Here is a 20021-nt window from a genome sequence, read left to right on the forward strand (position 1 = left end):
CGATCATCTTAGTATTTGTAGCTCAAGTACATGTTGTAATATAGTGCAGAGGAAAGTAACCAAAGTTAATTCAAAAACGAACCTTGCGACTTACATAAGGAACTAAAAGTTTGTTGACTAAATCAAACAAAGCCAGAAGAACATCTGGAGAGGGTGGTTGGATAGCACTACCAATACAGTCAGGATTTTGGTTAGGATCGATTCGATTATTTTTCACTCGAGTTTGATTGGAAAGAACACCGGTGCTTTTATTCCCATTAGAACCACGTGATTTATTTCCTGGATCGCGTCCAAGAGTATATTGTGAAGTAGTCATTCGTGATGGCATAACATGATTTAAATTTGAAAAGTTTTGCATTCTATCTGTTTTCTTGGTTTTCGACATTCCACCTAACAGAACATCTGCATCTGCACTTACTGGTCTCTCATAGACAGCTGAAGATGTTCTACCATACTTTCTTAATTGAATAGATGGCTGAGGATCTTCATGTCCGATTGATGTCACTGAATAGGCATGTTCAAGTTCAACTAGACTGGCTGTCGAGTCGGCCAAGTCGGATTCACCGAGAAACACCGATGCCAAATTGGTGATAATCTTCAGAAAAAAGAAGTCAACCAGAAAATAAATTAATTTTTTTTACAAGGAACAACAATAACTGTCAACAACATAAAAAAAATAATAATTTGTACTTGTTTTAACTGATAAAAATAGGAAAGTACATTTTCTCTACATAGTAAGATTATTTATTATTGGTCTAGATAATTTTTCCCCATGAATGTCTGAATTAATTTCACCAAGTTGTTTTTTGATAATATTTCGTACAGATAAGCATAATAGTCAGAAATTTGCATTTTCTTGCTCATAATCTAGTTTCACAACAATAAATTAAAAAAACTATTCGGAATTAAAAGATTTTAGTTGTATTTTTATATTGTTAGCGATACACTGCACGGAAAACTGTTCATTTCTCACTCTTAGCATTTGTTTATTACAATTTAAACGTGGTTTAAGCAAAGAATGTCTTAATAAACACATTGCAGTAAAGTATGATCAGTTAGCCTGGAAGGAGTAGAAAAATGAAGCATCACCACCCACATGGTCCAGTAAATGACAGACTATTATGACCCGAAGCTCCATCATAGCACAACTAGATGTAAAATCCTTTTTAACTTTATCTATCTGATCCTCTTCAACCTGTCTGATCGTCCAAGATCTCGCCTTTTACACAAAGTTATCACAGGAATTAATGCTAATAAGCCTAACTCGTACATCCAAATGAGTTGACAAGTTAAAAGTTAAGAAACAAATATACAAGCATATTTATTTTCATTATTCACTTCGAAATGTCAGAAAAACTCCTATACTACAGACATTTTGTGTTCAAGTGGATATGAGATAGGTGACGATTGTTTATGAGATTGGTTATAAAACGGTGACCATATGACTGACCAACGTTAAACGGTTTACATTTCTAATAATAAAAAAACCTATAAACTCATTAAAGTAATTGTTTTTATCTGAAATCAAATGCATGAAAACCAAGTATCTTAAAGAAAGTATAGTACACCATGTTTACATGTTATTTTTTATTTGAACAAATAGATAAATACCTTAACAACTAATTTTCCCGGTCGATAAAACTTAATTTACTTCTAACCACTGATACTCATGATGTTTTTATTGCCCAAATTGTTTTATTATACTTTCTAATGGATACAAATAGTCTGTGTTAAGAGACTGTTATACAATCCTCGAAAAATCTTATCTTACAAGCGTATGATTGTGAAAAACAAGTGTTAGAACAAAATATTTATTACATTTAAGCGTAAGAAGAAAAGGAGTGAAACATTCCTAGTTTTTCTCAGAGATTACTACATCAAGTTTACTTGTATTGACAGAAAACTATATCCCTTCTCTCTCTCTGCATATATATATATATATATATACAGATGACAAATGGGTGTAGTCAGTTAACTTGAGGAGGAAAATGAGTCAGATTATTAAACTTAAGAAATGAAAAAATAATGGAGAACAATAAAAATAAAGCGACTGATAGAATTTTAATATAAAAGAAATATGAGTAACCAAAAACAAATTTAATCCAGGCGAAGCAATAATGACTAGGAATAACAATAAAAGAACAGCGACGGCAACAGCTTAACCCAATAATCAGTAACAAGTAGGTTAAACAACATCATTTATCGATGTATTTGAAGGGGTAAACAGAAAAGAAGGTAGGAAGATAATATCTGTGAAGTAGAGATGATCGCTTAGTATAATTCACAGTATTTTTATGTAGTTTTGCAATGCTTAATAATTGTTTTGGTCGAACTCAACTAGGATTTATTTAACTTGGATAACTTTGGATAATCAAAATGTTGGTTAAGACAAAAAAATAAAATAGAATTTCAAAATATATTAAGAGTTCATCGAGTCGGACCAAATAAATTTTGACTAATGCAAGTTTAAGACGGATTCATACATTCTAAAGAATGCTATTGATACTCCTGCATTCTCCCGATAACCTCGGTTTCCAACATATGGTTGCGTAACATCTTGTGTTTATTCATATTTTTTCAAATACACATACATATACAACTATTCGAACAACTCTTACTATTCTATCATAATTTGTTGTAACTTTATTAATCTTTATTGATGAGAATATTTCTGATATATTATGATATAAAGTCTGCAAATAAGCACAGTTTTTAAAAATAATACCCATAATTCAACTGGAAAGGATTGCCCAGGATAGAGTTTGATGGTGAATGCTGATGTGCGGCTTATGCTCCACAACGAAGAGTAACAGCGTAAGTAAGTAAATCACGAAGTAAAAAAAAAACTTATGTTACTCTGCTAAGTTCGTCATTTTTGATTTAGTCGAATTTATCAATGGGAAAAGTGTATGGAATTCCCGAGAAAATACATCTTGATAAGTGAAGATCATGGACATTGGTAGTGAGTTATAATGAAAACACAGACTCGAATTACGCACTCAAAGTTAATGTTTCCAGCATATGTCTCTTTATTATCATTCGTAAAAAAGTAATCGTATTAACTTGATAATAACTACATTAGTAGCTAGATGGTAACTAATCACACAAATCAATATCTATAAACATAACACATTTGTATTGGTTATTTTCGAATCTTCTCACTGATGTTTGGAACTGGAATTATTCAATCTTTTTTGGAGAAATGTGCATTCTGTGAGGATTTCCTCGGGATAGGACGAAACGTGCATTTTGGATTTCACTACTAGCTACCATCGAACTCTGCTCATAACAAACATGACTACTAAGAAATCAAATGTCCAAAGTTAAATAAGTAATTATTCAATGTTTCCTGTTCAGCTTTATAATAATGAAGATAAGGAGTATGTACTCTTGAAAAATTAAACATTATTCTCTAAACAGATATTTGATTTTAAATTGAGATCACGGATCGATATTTTATTGACAATTGATCGACTGGTAGTTACTGTACATCTCTCATTCATTTAACTCGTTTGCAAACCAGAATATTCTAAACACAGATGGGGATAGATAAGAAACTTATGAAAAAATTAACTACCTACACAAACAACAACTATAGAAGAAGAAAATTGAAGGCCGTCTGTAACAAACTTATCTCTCTGCATACAACTGAGTTCATCAATCAATAATTCCCTAATTACATTTATATTATGAATCAAATACCGAGACAACAACAAGGTCAGTTGAGATGCCAACTTTATCTTACCACCATATATCTGTTCTCATAGGTGTTTACAAACTAACAAACCTAATTACGTTCTTTATTCAAAAACTTTTTAAAGAACAAGTAACCTGTTAACAAACAGCACATAAAACAATTATCGAATAAATTAATGTAGACTTACTTTTACACATATAGATCTTACTTCAGGCTTTGTATTCGAACAAACAGCTAAACGTGCTAATCCAGGTAGAATAAGACAGATTAGATCCTGCTTGCGTTTTTCCACTAAATTCGTCTGTTGACTAATATCTTCAATGATTGTCAGAACGATGCTTAAAATTTCATCCTCAAAACTTCCTGTATGATGAATTGAAAATAGTCCGGCTAGATGCCAAAAAAAGAATGGTTGATTCCAGTTACCGTTTTATTCATAAAAAGAAGAGAAATAATAGGATAAAAGATTGGTAATTTGTTTAAATACTTTACTAGCTTTAAAGTGAAGTTTTGGGAAGCTATGACTTATAGAAACAACCATTTCTTTAAGTCTTCTTATTTTATCGTATTAAGAGAACAAGGCTTAAGGATGTGTAATATATGTTAAAACGGGGAAAATTGTGAAGTCTGTTAACGTTTGGAACTATCTTGTGGAAAATCGTTGTTTCTATTTTTATTGCATAATTATTATACATTTTAATTGTTAGATATTTTTACCCTCGGATTTGTAAGCTTTTGTTTGCTCTATAAATTACTGTGGTATGTTTTATCTTCTTCAAGTTATTTTTATTAAATTACGGATCTATTAATTAGTTCCGCTTTTAACTATGGCGGTCACGTACACTATGTAACTTCATATATCTACTGATGCACTGTAAGAAATTCACTTCACATTGCTGTCTGAGTCATTAGAATGCTACACAATAGAGATTACGTTTGTTTGCCGTGTTCTCTTATCAGGCTTAATGCTAGAGAGTGAATACAAAGTTATATTCCGGACAAATAGACGTTTAGATTATATCTTCCAAGGAGCATAATTGGTCATAGTATACTTGGGTAAAGAATTATAGTTGAGATTTCGATAGGTGATTGTCAATCGGCTGATTTTAATTAAGCTACAATTACAATACTATATCTACAGGAAAGAAGCTGAACTGTAAAGAATGACAATATTTATTGTTATGGTTTTAATAGATAAATTCAGAGGAGATTGCACTATGTTTTAAGCGGTATTCATCACAGTTTGACCTCATTCGAAGCCGCACTGAAAACCGGGGAGCACTGGACGGCTGATTCGCCCTGGTACAGGACTCCTTAATAGTATGCATCAATGATTCCAATAGAGATTGAATCAGGTCATTTCAAGTGTTGTCCCAATATCTTTATCATTTAACTACCAAGTTAATATCAAATGGTCAGCATTTTAAAATTCAATGAGCCTTAAAACAACCGGATGATCATTTAACGGTTATGGCGACAACTGTCTCACTCCCCCTATGGCTGAAATCTCCCAGATTCGACTTCACATTGAAACTTGTCGAACTAATCTTTAAGTCATTCATTATTATATCGTGCAAAATAATACAACATATCAGTAAATTTTGATCTAGAAGACAGGAAAATAACTTTATTAGTTTTCCAGAACAATAATTTAAAACAGTAACAATAGTATCAATGATTTAGAAAGAAAAGTTTGGATTAAACGATTCGAGTAAATAAATGAGAAAGCATTTTTTTGAGAAAAACAACAAAATTTGTTATTGTAAGAAAAAGTAAATAGAACAAATGAGAATGGACAAAATAAAAAAGTTTTCACAAAAGGTAATGCACTATCAGTAATAAATAATCACTTTTTTTTAAAAAGTCGGTTTCTACTTTATATGTGTGTATATTTAGATATACAGACACATAATGGTCAATATTAACACACACATACAAACAGACCATCCACTCATATATGTGTACATCAAACCTCGACACATACTCAATAGTTTATGAGCCAGTGGCATATTGTTACAATATTAGTTATTATATACATTTATATTATACTGATTGATGAAAAGATTTAGTTAAGAAATCAACGAATAAAAATTAGAAGAGCACAAATCGATAATTGAAGTGGAACTATCACAACAAAGACAATAGAAACACCTTAATTCTTAAACTAATCAATTATTTATCAGTCGTTTGTCAGTAATGGAGATATTGGTAGACAGATAGAAAGATCACGTGAAATGATTAAGTTATACATATTGCAGATATCACTTTTTAAGTATCAGAGTTGAAATGATGTTTTTTTAAATAATAACATATTGAATTTCGATTGTAGATATCGTTGTTATTTCATAACAAAAAAATATATTCAATAATGTAATATGTAAATATTCTAATCTAAATCAATGTAATGGAAGAGATATCAGCTGACACTCCAAGTTCTCTTTCATGAAGTATTTAAATTTTATGTAGACTGTTTATTGTTTACTTGTTGAGATGTATACAGAAGTTATGATGAGATTATAATCTATGGAAGACCTTTGAGTAAGCTTGAGATAGCTTACCAAGGTCAAAAGAGGGTAATAAATTAGTATTAGGATTTAGCGTTAGAATTTAGGGTTAGGAATTAAAGGTTTTCAACACTAACTGACATCAGCTATAATGATATTTAACTATATGAATGAATAAACTTCATGCCGCAATTCAAGACTTGGCATCCCGAATTTGATTGATTCGTTCATAAATTATAGTCTCCTGGAAGTCATAAATAGTCATCTTTAGGCCAGTTAATATAGTTGAATACATGATTGTGTATTACGTCAACAAAATCATAATAAACTCAAACAATTAGTGATTGTAGTTGAATACGTTGTTCACCTATAATATTTCTGCATTTACTACGAGATTTGTTCCCAGCATACAGTTGGTAATATACCTTCAGAATCGGCATGACACCTTGTTGAAGGCGTGTATTTCAAAACAGAGAGTTGTAAGCCATACCTATTAAATGAATTTTATTAATACTAACTCATACTTATGGTATGATGCTTAGTGTTGTCATCCAACCAGACAAATGACAAAATAAATGAAACACGAATTAAAAATACTACTCTAAGGTTTAAATTTAGATGTTTACATTAGTGAGTTGTCGTTCCATTACAACAGAATAGTAAAGAAATATAAATCTTTTTCCTCTCATACATTCGCCTCGGGCATAAAATCTTTTACATTTTATATACTTCATCGTATTCATCAGTTATTTATTCAGATCCCGTCAACTATGTCCTAATTATTTTTAGTTCGTATTCTTTACGTTTATTCTCTAAACTAATATACTTAACCTGTAAACTGCTCTAAATGTTATTTAGTTCATTTATGACTTGCCCTTACTATTACTATTTTTAATCTTCACACTTTTACTAATGTGTTTTTATCGCTATGATTATTTAAAGTTTAATGGTTTAAAATTCTGTGGAAGAAACAACCTTTCTTTTCTAACGATGTTAAAATGTTTACCTGCCTTCTTGAAATATGATCAGATATATATTTTCTAAGTAATTCCTGATAGATACACATCTTTATTAAACATTTAAAGCAGTTTGAAGTTAGTTTCAAAATTGCATCCATTCGTTTGTTTATGGATGATAACAACATTAAATGATTCTTTTCAAAAAGATAATTATGAATGGTGAATGGGAAATTCACTTACTGAAGAGTATTTATTATATCAAGCAATATTATCAGTTAGCTACGTTGGAATGAGTGAAATATATCAATCTACAACAAAAGTTAAATTATCACTATAACAGATAGACACAGTGATATCTACACTGTCGTCAATTGATGTACTAAGTTAGTTACACAATTATTATCAGCTGATTGTCAACAGATAGTTTTAGGACATTATAATGCTCTTAAAAGTAGACGAAAAAGTACAACACATGTTACTCTATTCTCAATGGAAATGTGCTATTTAGGAGCGACCAGAGGAAATGATCACAATGTAGTTTGTTCAATACCCCATACTAGGATGTTAATTATAACACAGAGGAAAAGAAGTTCCAGTATTAAACATTTACCTAAAACTTAAGGATCCTTTACATATTACTGTTCCACCATAAGATAGAGATATTACAATTCAATAAGTCTAAATTACGTAAAAATTTACTATTAATTGTGAAAGAAACAGAAAATACTAGTCATGAAGCGAAGATAATCGGTCAAACTTATCGATAGATTACACCATACATTTTATATTTCATTCAGGGGTATGAGTTAATAAAGACAAACTGGAGATAGTACGTTGTCATATCATTAAGAGGGAATAAATACGGAATTCCTTTTCATTATATTAGCCAAGTAAGAATCAGTGTACAATTTTATTTCGTTAAAAATATTAAAAGTTAACTTTTATATATTAAGCTTTCAAACAATTGAATAAGTTTTTAATTGTTAAAATAGAGAATGCCATGCTAATCAGTTGATAACATGCAATGATACGGAACTGCTGAGTGATAATCGTTCACAAGGCCGAATTAATGACGTAAACCTCCAGTTGAACAGATATCAGAAAACAAGACAACTGCCCAGGAAAACAGATTTTTTCCATAATAAAATAATATATTTATTCCCAAAGTACAAACAGAAAAATAAACATAATTATATGACTTTGACGATTAGCAGATATCAGTTTGTAGGTCAATCACTCGCCAAAGAATCGAGACCTGACTGTTAGACCTAAATCTTACCAATCACATCACTAAATAGTTTTGCATTAAGACAAAATAGATCAGCTAATTTTTGTTCATTAAACAGATAGTTCCTTATAGATGCTTATAGTTGCTAAACTTTATAAAAGTTGAATTATAATATACTATGTTTAAGGTCAGCAAACCATTCAGATAAGTGGTTTGTGCGCATAAATAACTCTTTCTGCAGATAGTCTTTATCACTCACCAATATGCATGAGAGAATCATTGAGCGTTATGGAGTAAAGACCAATCACTGTGTTTTAATTTGGGGATTCTCAGTAGCATATGCTTATAACCTTCATATGACCTGAATCCAGAATACTCAGATCTCCATAACAGATAGTCGCCGAGCTGTGTGTAACTTAGTGGGTCCATATTTCTAACTAAAAACGACTCGGAGTATAGCACGATCACTAGTCAGTTACTGTTTCTCTCACTGTTTAGTTAACTTTACGGGTCATAGATTCTCATAGGAAACGATATAATACTTGAAAAACATACTTCGGCGAAAATATTAATACCAAACTAAAAACAAATTAGGTAGTCCATCTATTTTTATACACTTACCAGCTACACTGACAGGATCCGCTGATGTCCAGTGTTCTAGTAAACGGCTAGCGAATGACAATACACAAAATCCTGAGCCGATTGTTGAAGACGGAATACCACCAGAGGAAGAAGAAGAAGAAGAGGTGACAACACCTGAGGCACTAAGATTAGTAGTACTATGACACTCTTTATTATTTAATTCACCGGATGATTTTAAATCATGTGGATAGAATAGTTTCAGGCGTATAGGACCACATCCGCTTGAAATCAGAGGAAGACAACTAAAAGCCGTTAGTAATGTACGTGTATTAATTTGAATGGATGATGTATTACTGTTCAACGTAGAAAGGCCACTATTATTTGTATTTGATAATGTTTGACGAGCATATGTGGTTGAAGATTTTGTAAGACTGGTTTTTCGATTCGATGATGCATTTGACGTTTGTCTGACAAATTGGTTTGCAGAACTGGAAATTTTACTTATTGGTATTAACCCAACAGCTGATAATATTTGATAACATATGGTTGGAATAATATCACAGACTAAAATATCAGCCATATGAGTTACACATGCAGCCAAATACACTGTACAAGGTGATTCAGTATTTTGGCCAGATGATGATGAAATATTCGAAGATTTCGTTAAACTATAATCAAATGCATCATTGTACCTATGATTTAATGTTCTAGTTGCTTTTAAATTACGTTCAAGTAAAGTTGGCAAACGATAATGACATGCAACTGATAGAGTATCTTGTGGTGAATTAGCTATTATAGCAGAACTAAGCAGAAAAGCTTTAGCACGTATCATGGCATGTGGGCTTTCTAAATGACGAAAAATAGTATTTATAAATTTTTGTTCAGATAATAATCTTTTGCATGCAGCTGGTGTTCCAGCACCTCCAGCATTATTTACAGATGTACGTGATAATTTAGATGATGCAGACTGTGCTCTCTTAACTTTAGGCAGTGTTACACTTGAGCGTTTCATAAACAAAGGTATTAACAAACCAGCAGCAGCAGTTGATAACAGTCGAGCCTGAAAATTTTTATTGAAAAAAAGTGAAAAATTTTAATTAAGAATTTTATGGAACAATATAACTCAAGAAATATCATGAAAAATTAACTAGCTATTCAGAGGCAAAGGACATTATGTGTACGGAAATAGTTGTAAGCTCCATTATTCAATTTTTCTTGAAAACGTCGAAGGAAGTAAGGTTGATTATGATTTGTTCGGTTGAGTGAATTGTAATCATAGAATGATAGTTAAGTCATATGGTGAACGAGCAAAACTTAGAAATGCGGACCACTGAACTATAATTTAGTGATCCTAAAATAGAATGCTAGAATGCGACCTAAAGGTTCTATATTCAACTTTTTGCAAGGTCATGTATAAGCACTACTGAGATGTTCAAAACAAAAATAAAATTGAATAAATGTTTCGCACTTCTGTCTTTTTAAATAGAAAAACAGTAGAGGTCTTTCGAGTGCTACAATATAGATTAATAACAATGAAGAATGAGAGGATTACATTTATATTTCATCGTATGATCACCTGATCTTTAATTCATTTCACTGCTTTTACAGTCTATCGATTTTTGACTATAAAACTGTCAAAACAGATGAAACGAAATACAACAATAAAACATTCACTGTACATTAATCGTAAGTATAAATCACTATAGCATACTTATCCTTTTGTTTAAAAAAGAATATTGAGTGCAGGAAGTAATTACATAAGTGAATGTAAAAGGTATGTGTACAGGCTTTCTATTCTCTACAGTATATTAATCACAGATGAATGCTGACTAAAAAGAACATGTATATGTAAATGAATTTTCAAAAATAAACCTTGAGTCCGACGAATACACATTTTCGATAACAAATGATAAAAACCTCACAATGTATAATCACAAAATTATTGGCTGAATTCTTAAAAAAGCAAACACAAACAAACATTTACGCATAATTATGATAAACTAATGTTGTTTCGATAAAAAATATATTAATATGAGGGATTCGTGGAGAATGTGTATTTCCATACTTGAAATCACGAGTCTATCTAAGCTAAACCGCCATCAAAAACCCGGAAGCACTGGACGGCCGTTCCGTCGTAGTATCGGACTTCTCAGAAGTACGTACCCACAATCCTGCTCGCGGTTTTCGAACTCAGGACCTCAGGTCTTGCGAACGAATGCCTAACCTCTACACCACTGAGCCGACACCCAACGGTGTTAATGTTTAACTTCAACCAATCCATGAATGAATTTTAATAATAATTAATTTGTGTTAAATATTTTGAATACAAACGTTTGATTTTGTTACATAAAATGACCGTTTTTGTTTACCAGTAGTTCTGTCTATTGATATACATTCATACAAGGTCTTTGGATAAATATCTCCACCATTCTGAGTTAATGTCACTTGACCGTACTATTTATATCAAGTTAAGAAAACGATCACATAATTTAATTAGTTCAGCAATTTCAATGCATTAAACAATGACTTACAAATTAATTAGAGAATTATTTAGGAATTTGAGTGAATGGTTACAGCACTGATTATAGTTTTTAAATAGGTTTTATTACTTAATATGTATGTAGAGAAAAGGTGTACACCAGTGTTATAGGAATATATTTAGTATTGTGATATATCCTTCAAACGATAGAACAAAATATATATTCTTCAAAACTAACATGTTTCTTAGTGCAAGCAGAACACACTAAATCAAGGCAGAATTGAACAAACAATTTATGAAGTCTCCAGAGAGTACATGTAGTCTTATTACCTTTATTTACATCGCAAAGCTATTTCTGATAACTTTTAATTCTTTATCATATACATTACTCATTCATGAACTATTTATCGTAGCGTAATTACTAATGATTTTGTAAAGACCAAAACACATAAACCTGCAGGTCTACACGAAATTTGATATATATATATCCAGTTCATTCGATTGTGTAGATTATTTCGAAGGAGAGCTCCTTTGGAAAGACGTAACCGGAGTTGATTAAATGTTACTGTACCGGATTGGTGATTATTTTGTATTCTTTCAAAAGCCACTTCGTGTAACACTCGGAGATGTGTCTGAAAAATGATTACTTTGTGTGGCTAATGTAATCTGGACCACAAGGGCAAGTAAATTTATAGATGCGTATCGATGTGGCCCAAAGCGGAAGTTCATCCATAACACAACTGTGAATGGTAGGTCGGCTTCAGAAGACTATACGAAGATTAGCTTAATAGGTTTTATTCAGGGATTTTGAAATCCGTTTATTTAAGAGTTCAGCAGCCGTATCTCCCTTAAATTCGTGGTTCATAAGAAGTTTTCTTTTGAACTGTCTGCTTTTTCAGGATGCTGTCTTAGTGTTAAGTTCCTATCGACAAATCTAGGTCGATAACCAGTTCTGACGAGTCATTAGAAAATGTTCGCCTAGTCCTCGAGGGTAAATAATGAATTAAATTTCCCTTTCTACTCAATGGGAGCCAGCTATGGTAATTCGTCCACTGACCATACCAGATCGGTAAGGAACCATCTGACCTTTTCGACTAGACATCAGAAAAATGAAAAACTTCGTTCGCTTTGCTTCTAACGTGAATTGAACTGAATGATGACAAGTGCTGAATCGATCCACAATTTCACTAAGATCCACATCTCATTCACACATAACGAAAATATCATCCATATATCTCTTATATAAATGAAATCTCCCAATGATTGATCGAAGTACTGTATTTTACAGATTGATCAAGAAACAATCAGTCAAGATTGGCCCAGTGGTGAACCCACTGCAACTCCACCAGTTTGTCTATAGAAATCATTGTTAAATCTGAATTGCACATTAAGATTGCATTATAGAAGTAGCTTGTACAGCATGTGGTAGTTATCTGTGTTTGTTGAGACAATTAGATTGTGGAGTGTCTTCCAGAAAATCAACATTCATAGGGATATGTTACAGCTGACTTAAATTTACTTGGTTTAGATTGGTTTGACTAGTTGCAGCTAGCTGATGTCCTGCTAAATACAGTATACTACCTGGTAAGACAACCCTGTGGACCGGAAGCATACATAACGAAGTTAACGACACAGCTCTTAACCATCTTCCAGCCTGTGTTGGGTCGGTGCTCCGCTATGAAGGCAATACTTCCGTTGAGGCCTGGGGTTAAACCTCTTTTCCGTCCAAAGAAATCAGTGCCGTATGCAGCATTATCAAACGTTGATGAAGAACTTAATCCCATTCAACTACGAGGAGTTATTACACCTGTTTCTTATTCTGTTTGAGCAGCATCAATTGTGGTTAACAAGAAGGAAATGGAACAACACGCATATGTGCAGATTTATCTACAGGTCTTAACGCAACTCTTGAACAACACCATTACCCACTGCCAGTTCCCTCAGATTTATTCACTGCGCTAAACGGTGGGAAGTTCTTCACAAAGTTGGACCTTGCTGATGCTTATTTACAAGTAGAAAAGGCTGAAGAATTGATATAACTACTGACCATTAATGCTCATTGTGGTTTGTTTCAGTATAATCGTCTACCATTGGGAATTAAGACTGTCCCATCTATTTTCCAGCAACTAATGAATACCATCCTAGTGGGTATATCAGGGGTCGCAACCTAACCTTGACGATACCTTAATTGTTACTACTTCATTAAAAGAACGGTGAGAAGGCATGACGGCTGTGCTATAACGTACCAGTGATAATAGTTTCCCACTACCTCGGCGAAGTAATTGGGATTTATCTTTGACCCGGCAGGCCGTCGATCAGATCCCGGAAATATTCGAGCTATACAATTGATACATGCACCCACCAATGCTTCTGCCCTACGATCCTTTTTGGAGTTAGTTAGCCATTAATCGACTTTTGTACCGTCAATGCATGACATTCGAACATCACTGAATCGTCTGCTGAATAAGAACATCACCTGGAATCGGACATAAGAATATGACGTAGCTTTCTGCAAACTTAAGATGATTATCGACTCTAAATTAATAATGACATCCGTCCATGCCAATCATCATGGCCGAGGACATTTCAGCTTTGGAACTCAGTGCCGTCATCTCACATCAAGTTCCTGGCGCGGCAGAAAAATCTAGTATGCATGCATCTCACCCATTAACTCCTAGAGAAAACAAGTACAGTGAGATAGAGAAGGAGGTGCTTACCTGTGTCTTTTCTGTGAGTCGTTTTCACAAGTTTTAATACGGTCGAAGGTTTGCTCTTCTAACAGACCATAGGCCAGCACATTCTACAAATCGACTCCAGCGTTGGAACTTGGTACTATTGAGCTATGATTTTGACATTCAATATCGACGCATTCAACATTTTATTCAAGCAGACACTTTGTCACAACTTATCAATGAACACCCTACGGCAGAGGGAGACATGGTTATCGCCTCTCTTTCAACAGAAGACCATGCAAATGTTAGTACCTCTGATCCAGGATGTATGTCGACTTCACCGGTCCAGTAAAAAACTACCTATTTGTGGTTGTGTGTTTTCGAAATAGCCAGAAATCCCCCTGTCGAGCCACCAACGACGACCACGATGCTACAGCTCTTGACGGAGACCTGCCCCCGGAACGGATTGACTAACGTAATTGTATCAGATAATTGTTCTCAATCGACTTCCAGTCAGTTCCAAGAATTCTGCGACGGCTAACCACCACACATTTCCGTTCTCTCTATTACCATCCACGTTCGAATGGCCAAGTAGAATGGTTTGCGGATACATTTGGGAGGGATTTACTTAAGTCAAAAGGGGAGGGGATGCCAACTGAATTACTACAGAACTTCTTATTTGTTTATCGAACGACACCAAAGGATACGTTACCAGAGCAGACGTCCCCAGAAGAGATCCTAATTGGGAAAAAGACTGAGGAGGATCCATAACCTGGTGCTACCGAGAACCACAACACCACCACAGGCTAAATCCCAGGACCTGCCAACGTATGAGGTTGGATGTCCGGTGCTTGCTCGGGACTATAAACCGAACCATGATCTCCGGACTGAAGCATGTGTGGTCAGAAGGCTAGGCCAAGTCGTGCATGAGGTGGAAGTGGGAAGAGACAGGTGAACTAGCCACCGGAACCAGTTACGGAAACGGAAAGACCAAGCTCGCCCACCGATTAAAAGAAATCTCCCCCGATACCAACAAAAGAAGAAATCCAAAAACAAAGCCATCTACATTACAGGAGCTGGTTACATCGACAACGGCAAGAAACGGTCAAGATGCGAGTGAACCCAAAGAACATAGGCTATTAAAAAAGAGGAGGTGCTATGGATACTATATCCCCAGAAGATTCGAATTTCTAATGTTTGCTCCAAAAGCGCCCATTTTTACCTTCAGTTTGTGCTTCACATCTGGAAAAATCTTAAACATCATTGAAAGCTTTTCTCTTTTAGTGCTCTATTCTGTTATGTTTTTCGAGGATATATATATATATATACGCACGAGTTGTGTACTTGTTGTTTGCCATTCCGAGTCGGTTTCGGAATTATATATTTTCCCGGCTGAATTCTGTTTTCTTCCTCTAGTTAGTGAGGCTGGGCACAGTGGAATAGTTTAGCTTATCCTGTTGTTGTGTTGCTGACTTTCGTTCCACTCTTCGGTCTTAGGTGATATCTTAATCCCTTGAACATGACAGGAACATTTGCAAAGAGAGAAGTGACACCCAATGAGATCATTTTTCTACCATTTACATTGATAATGGATATGTTTCTTGTTATAATAGTACTATTTAAACTTGTGTTAATTTATTTCGGTTATTTATTTACCCCAAAGAAGTGGCTTACTTTAAGTCACAAAACGTCAGAAATACAATTTTTCTACTCACTGGATATGATAAAAAATGCATTCATCATTAACTTTTACCCTATCCTCAATCTGTTTGAAGCTATCAAATCCAACCTTGGTATTGATACCTATATTTACGTTGGTGTTTCTAATTAAATCAACAAACTTGAAGAATCAAAGGATTCGTATCTGTTGATGTGACTTTGGACGGGTTTTAAAATTTTAGCTAACCATTTGGAAATTAAATGATACGGAGAGGTATTCACATCAAGTATAGGATGTAGGTGGACATCTTTCTTATGAATTTTTGGGAGTCTGTGTTTACCAAACAATTATAAATACTAATGTACAGCTTGAGTAAATGATTTCGTCAAGAAAAATTCTCTTCGCTGAATCCTCTTGATTTAAATGAGATTATAATATTATATGTAAATATGTATATAGTGGTTTTAAATAAGAAAGAAGAAATTCTTGGTTAATATGATGGCAACAAACAACGACTTGTGAACAGTCATTACAAAAAAGTAAACACAAAAACAGTAACTTACAACTAAATCTGTTTGTTGACAAGCTAATCCAGACGCTGGAGGTTCAATCAACCCAATAAATGCTGATGAACCAACTCTATCTATTAATCCAGTAGTAAATAGATTGGGATTCAGACGTATAATTCCCGCTAAAGTACTTGCACATGATAGGGTCAGTTCTTGTTGAATAGGATTAACACCAGTTCGATTAGTACTGGAATCAACAATACCTTGTGACCATAAGCGACTGACAATATCTCCAGTTGTAATAGAATGTAAACAAGATGTTATAGATTCACTGAGTGAACCACTTACAGATATATCATAAAGTTGACAACCATGTATTGCAGTTACAAATGCATCTAAAGATTTTGAAGCACTTAGACGAATATGTGATTCTGTAATTTTTGTATTAACTGTCCCTGTTGTATGTGAATTCTCTTCATTTCCAAAGGAATTACGGCTACCAAGAGTAGGTTCCAAATTTCGTATAGCTGCACCGTCAAATGCGTCCAAAATTGAAGTAGGTTCATTATTAGCAGAATTAGATCCTAAATTACTAGTACTTATGCTGGTAGTTGATGTTACAAGACGTATTAAATGATGAACAGCAGTTTGCCACTGAATAGCTTGAGTGTCTATAGATATTGTACTGGATTTCCGATGGGCATATAATAATAAACAAGTGGAACAAGTCAAAACTTCACCTAATGCAATAACAGCAGCCTGTCGTAAACGTAAACCACAACGGGAAGATGATTCACGAATTATATCAATTAAAACAGTAAGACAATTAGAAAACAAAGATCCGGTACTGTGTGAAATCAAATTCAAAGGATCCTTATCTGATTCACATTGATTTAATTGAATTAAAAATAAAGCAATATAATACGATATTAAACTGCACAAACGACATAATCCTGTTCGCACATCATTTGGTAAAGCTGAACCAGATCGTAGTTGCTTCGTTAATTCTATCAATAAATCAGGTGCCAGCTGAATTCCAGTTAAATAAGAACGAATGTCCATACTAATAGCAGATAAACGACGTTTACCATTATTAATTGAATTTGATTTAGCCATTAGCCAAATTAAATATGCTAGTAAATTTGTACGATAACTTTTAATCGCTGTACGATTAGGTGATGCTCGAATGGTAGACAACCGACTTGATAAAGTCTCAGTAGTTTCGAAACTTCGTGTACGAAATAAATTTACAACCTATAGAATAAAACAAAATCAAAATGAATTTTTGCTATATCAATTTACAATAAATGCAAACACATTCTGTTATATCCTAGTGAATATGAAAGTACGGGTAACTTCCGGGATCTATAAATGGACTATTATACTATATCTATTCTTATTGTTCAACTATTGAGTAATTAGATTATGTATATCTATATTCATCTTATTATGAGCTTCATTTTCACCTATGGATTATTATTATACGAATTACTGTTCCTAAATTATACTCAGTTTATTGATTATTGTCTCCCATGTTCACAGCCACATTTGGCTTGATGTTGTACAAACATTATTTTCTACCTTATGGTGTGATGCGGTTTGTCTGTCTGGTATATAAACCGAGTATGCTTGAAATAAATGATTCACATAACAGAAGCTGTAGTTGGTGTTCTGGACTCAATTGGAAGGACTAGGCGGACAATGGAACAATAAGGACGCTAGACTGCTCATACCAGTTGAACGTCATTGATTTAGTACAGTGTTAAGATTAGGAATGTCGTATTTCGATTGGTGGATAATTCACGTGTAAAAGCCGGACTGAATACGGTCTCTTTCCTTAATTCATAACACAATCTTATACTGGAAGAGATATCTATATTAATGAATTAGTCACTGAATGGTTAGTTTAAGCAATTTAAAACATATCGTTTGACCATCAAATATAGTACTGAATGATAACTCAGTGGGAAATGAAATCTGCAGTTCCCCATTATTTCTAAGTGTCCCATAAAAAAGTATTGGACGAGGAATAACAAAAGATTGTTGACAATAATATTCTTTATAAAATAGATGCCAGTAGAAAATTCAAAAGAAGTTTTAGATGAAAGCATATAACTAGCTAAAATAATGAATTTTGGAAATGAAAACCTATCATTTAGTATCGCCCAAGTATTCCATCAAACTACCCTTGATTTATTGTGCAGGCACGACAGTAATAAACTGAATGGTTGAAAAATAAGTGGATATAAGCTATAAAGCATTGGACAGTTATAGTTGTAATAGTTGTGGAATTTAGAGATCCTGATTTCTATGACATGTAAGATTCTAGATGTACGCTGTTGAGGAACCGGAAACTAGGACAAAACCATCATTTATTGATATCTGTTTTTTTTCAACGATTCACTACCAGATAGTCACAGTTTGTGATGGAAATTATTTTCACACTTAACTAACATTCACAAACCATTCAAGTACGAAGTAATCGATTGAAAACCTTAATCTCTCAGGAAACAGAAATCTGAGATGAAAAAACAAGTTGTATTCTTAACAATAATCATACATGAACTCGAAGTAGTAATTTATTTTTAAAAAAACTACCTCGTGTAATTCCAGAAATATAAAGATCACTGTTAGCGGGACGTACATTGGATTAAAGCATGTTCCGTGCACAAGTGTATTGGTGCACGCTGATTGGCTATTTCTTATTCAATCGACGCTAATCGGTACTTGGAGAACGCTCTAGAATCTTTTCATGTAAAAACTATAAATATACCATCTTACTTTCATCTGCCCTTGTTATTTGGGATATAGTTTCTTCCCTGTTCAACCGTGTTCTGATATGGTGACTTGGCGAGTGAATTGGTGCCCAAGAATACTAAGCAATAGGAATAGCTGGGTTGATAACAATCTCTGACTAATCAGTCTTTTTGGTCAGGTATGTATGAGCTAGTTTATAATGAACAAATAGAATGGGACAAGACAACTTAGAACAACTTAGTGACTTCATGGATTAATATTGCTTCACTGTTCGATATTTAACAGGTTTCATTCATTTCACTATTGAACAGGGAAGTTCAGAAAAGAACTAACAAAGACAAGTATTTGAATAATCACATTTAATATACAATCACAACCTTACTGCATGGTTTGGCACCTCTATTTAAGGTTTTATTTTTGACTACAACATTTCACACTTAGTGATCATAGTACACAATAATGATATTCCAAAGTTGATGATAGCCAAATGTTACTTTTAATAATTATTCATGTTTTATACCCATTTATAGTCATAGTTTTAACTCTCAAGGAAGCGAACATATTTCATAGACAATCTTAGCCCATTAATCTCGGCTGAATCTTTTATATCCCTATTCAGAGCTTCATCAATAACCATTAATCCAATAATCGGCAAAAATACAACTACGTAGACAAACGAGATGATAAATATTTTCAAATTCCTCAACCGTTCTAGTCATAATCAATATTCGAATTACACTGTATATTATAAGTATTTTGATTTTAATAGTTTGTCTACAGTAAGCCATTCAAACGAGTAGATGCTGTATCATATCCAACCAACAAGTGATACAATTTAAATGAATAATCTTTTTGAAAACTCCAAATAAAGGAAAACGTACATTAAAACATTAAAATATTTACTACAAAAATACTTACTAAAAACTAATAGCCATTAAAATGTTTAAACAGAATGCCGACTAAAACTTCAATAG

At 33.4% G+C, this 20021-nt stretch overlaps 1 protein-coding gene across 1 annotated transcript in view; it reads right to left on the minus strand.

Annotated features, from left to right (window-relative positions):
- Positions 1 to 20021, minus strand: part of Smp_153870 (protein kinase) — a 53934-nt gene that overhangs the window by 20158 nt on the left and 13755 nt on the right. Inside the window, exons 7-11 of the mRNA XM_018796935.1 lie at positions 16345 to 17544; positions 9486 to 10030; positions 9010 to 9272; positions 3885 to 4087; positions 95 to 595 (exon numbers count right to left, since the gene is read on the minus strand). Of these exons, the coding sequence (XP_018652026.1) occupies positions 95 to 595; positions 3885 to 4087; positions 9010 to 9272; positions 9486 to 10030; positions 16345 to 17544 (2712 nt within the window). The remainder of the gene's footprint in view (positions 1 to 94; positions 596 to 3884; positions 4088 to 9009; positions 9273 to 9485; positions 10031 to 16344; positions 17545 to 20021) is intronic.

The sequence above is a fragment of the Schistosoma mansoni genome, chromosome 4, assembly GCF_000237925.1.
Source record: "Schistosoma mansoni strain Puerto Rico chromosome 4, complete genome".
Classification (NCBI taxonomy): domain Eukaryota; kingdom Metazoa; phylum Platyhelminthes; class Trematoda; order Strigeidida; family Schistosomatidae; genus Schistosoma; species Schistosoma mansoni.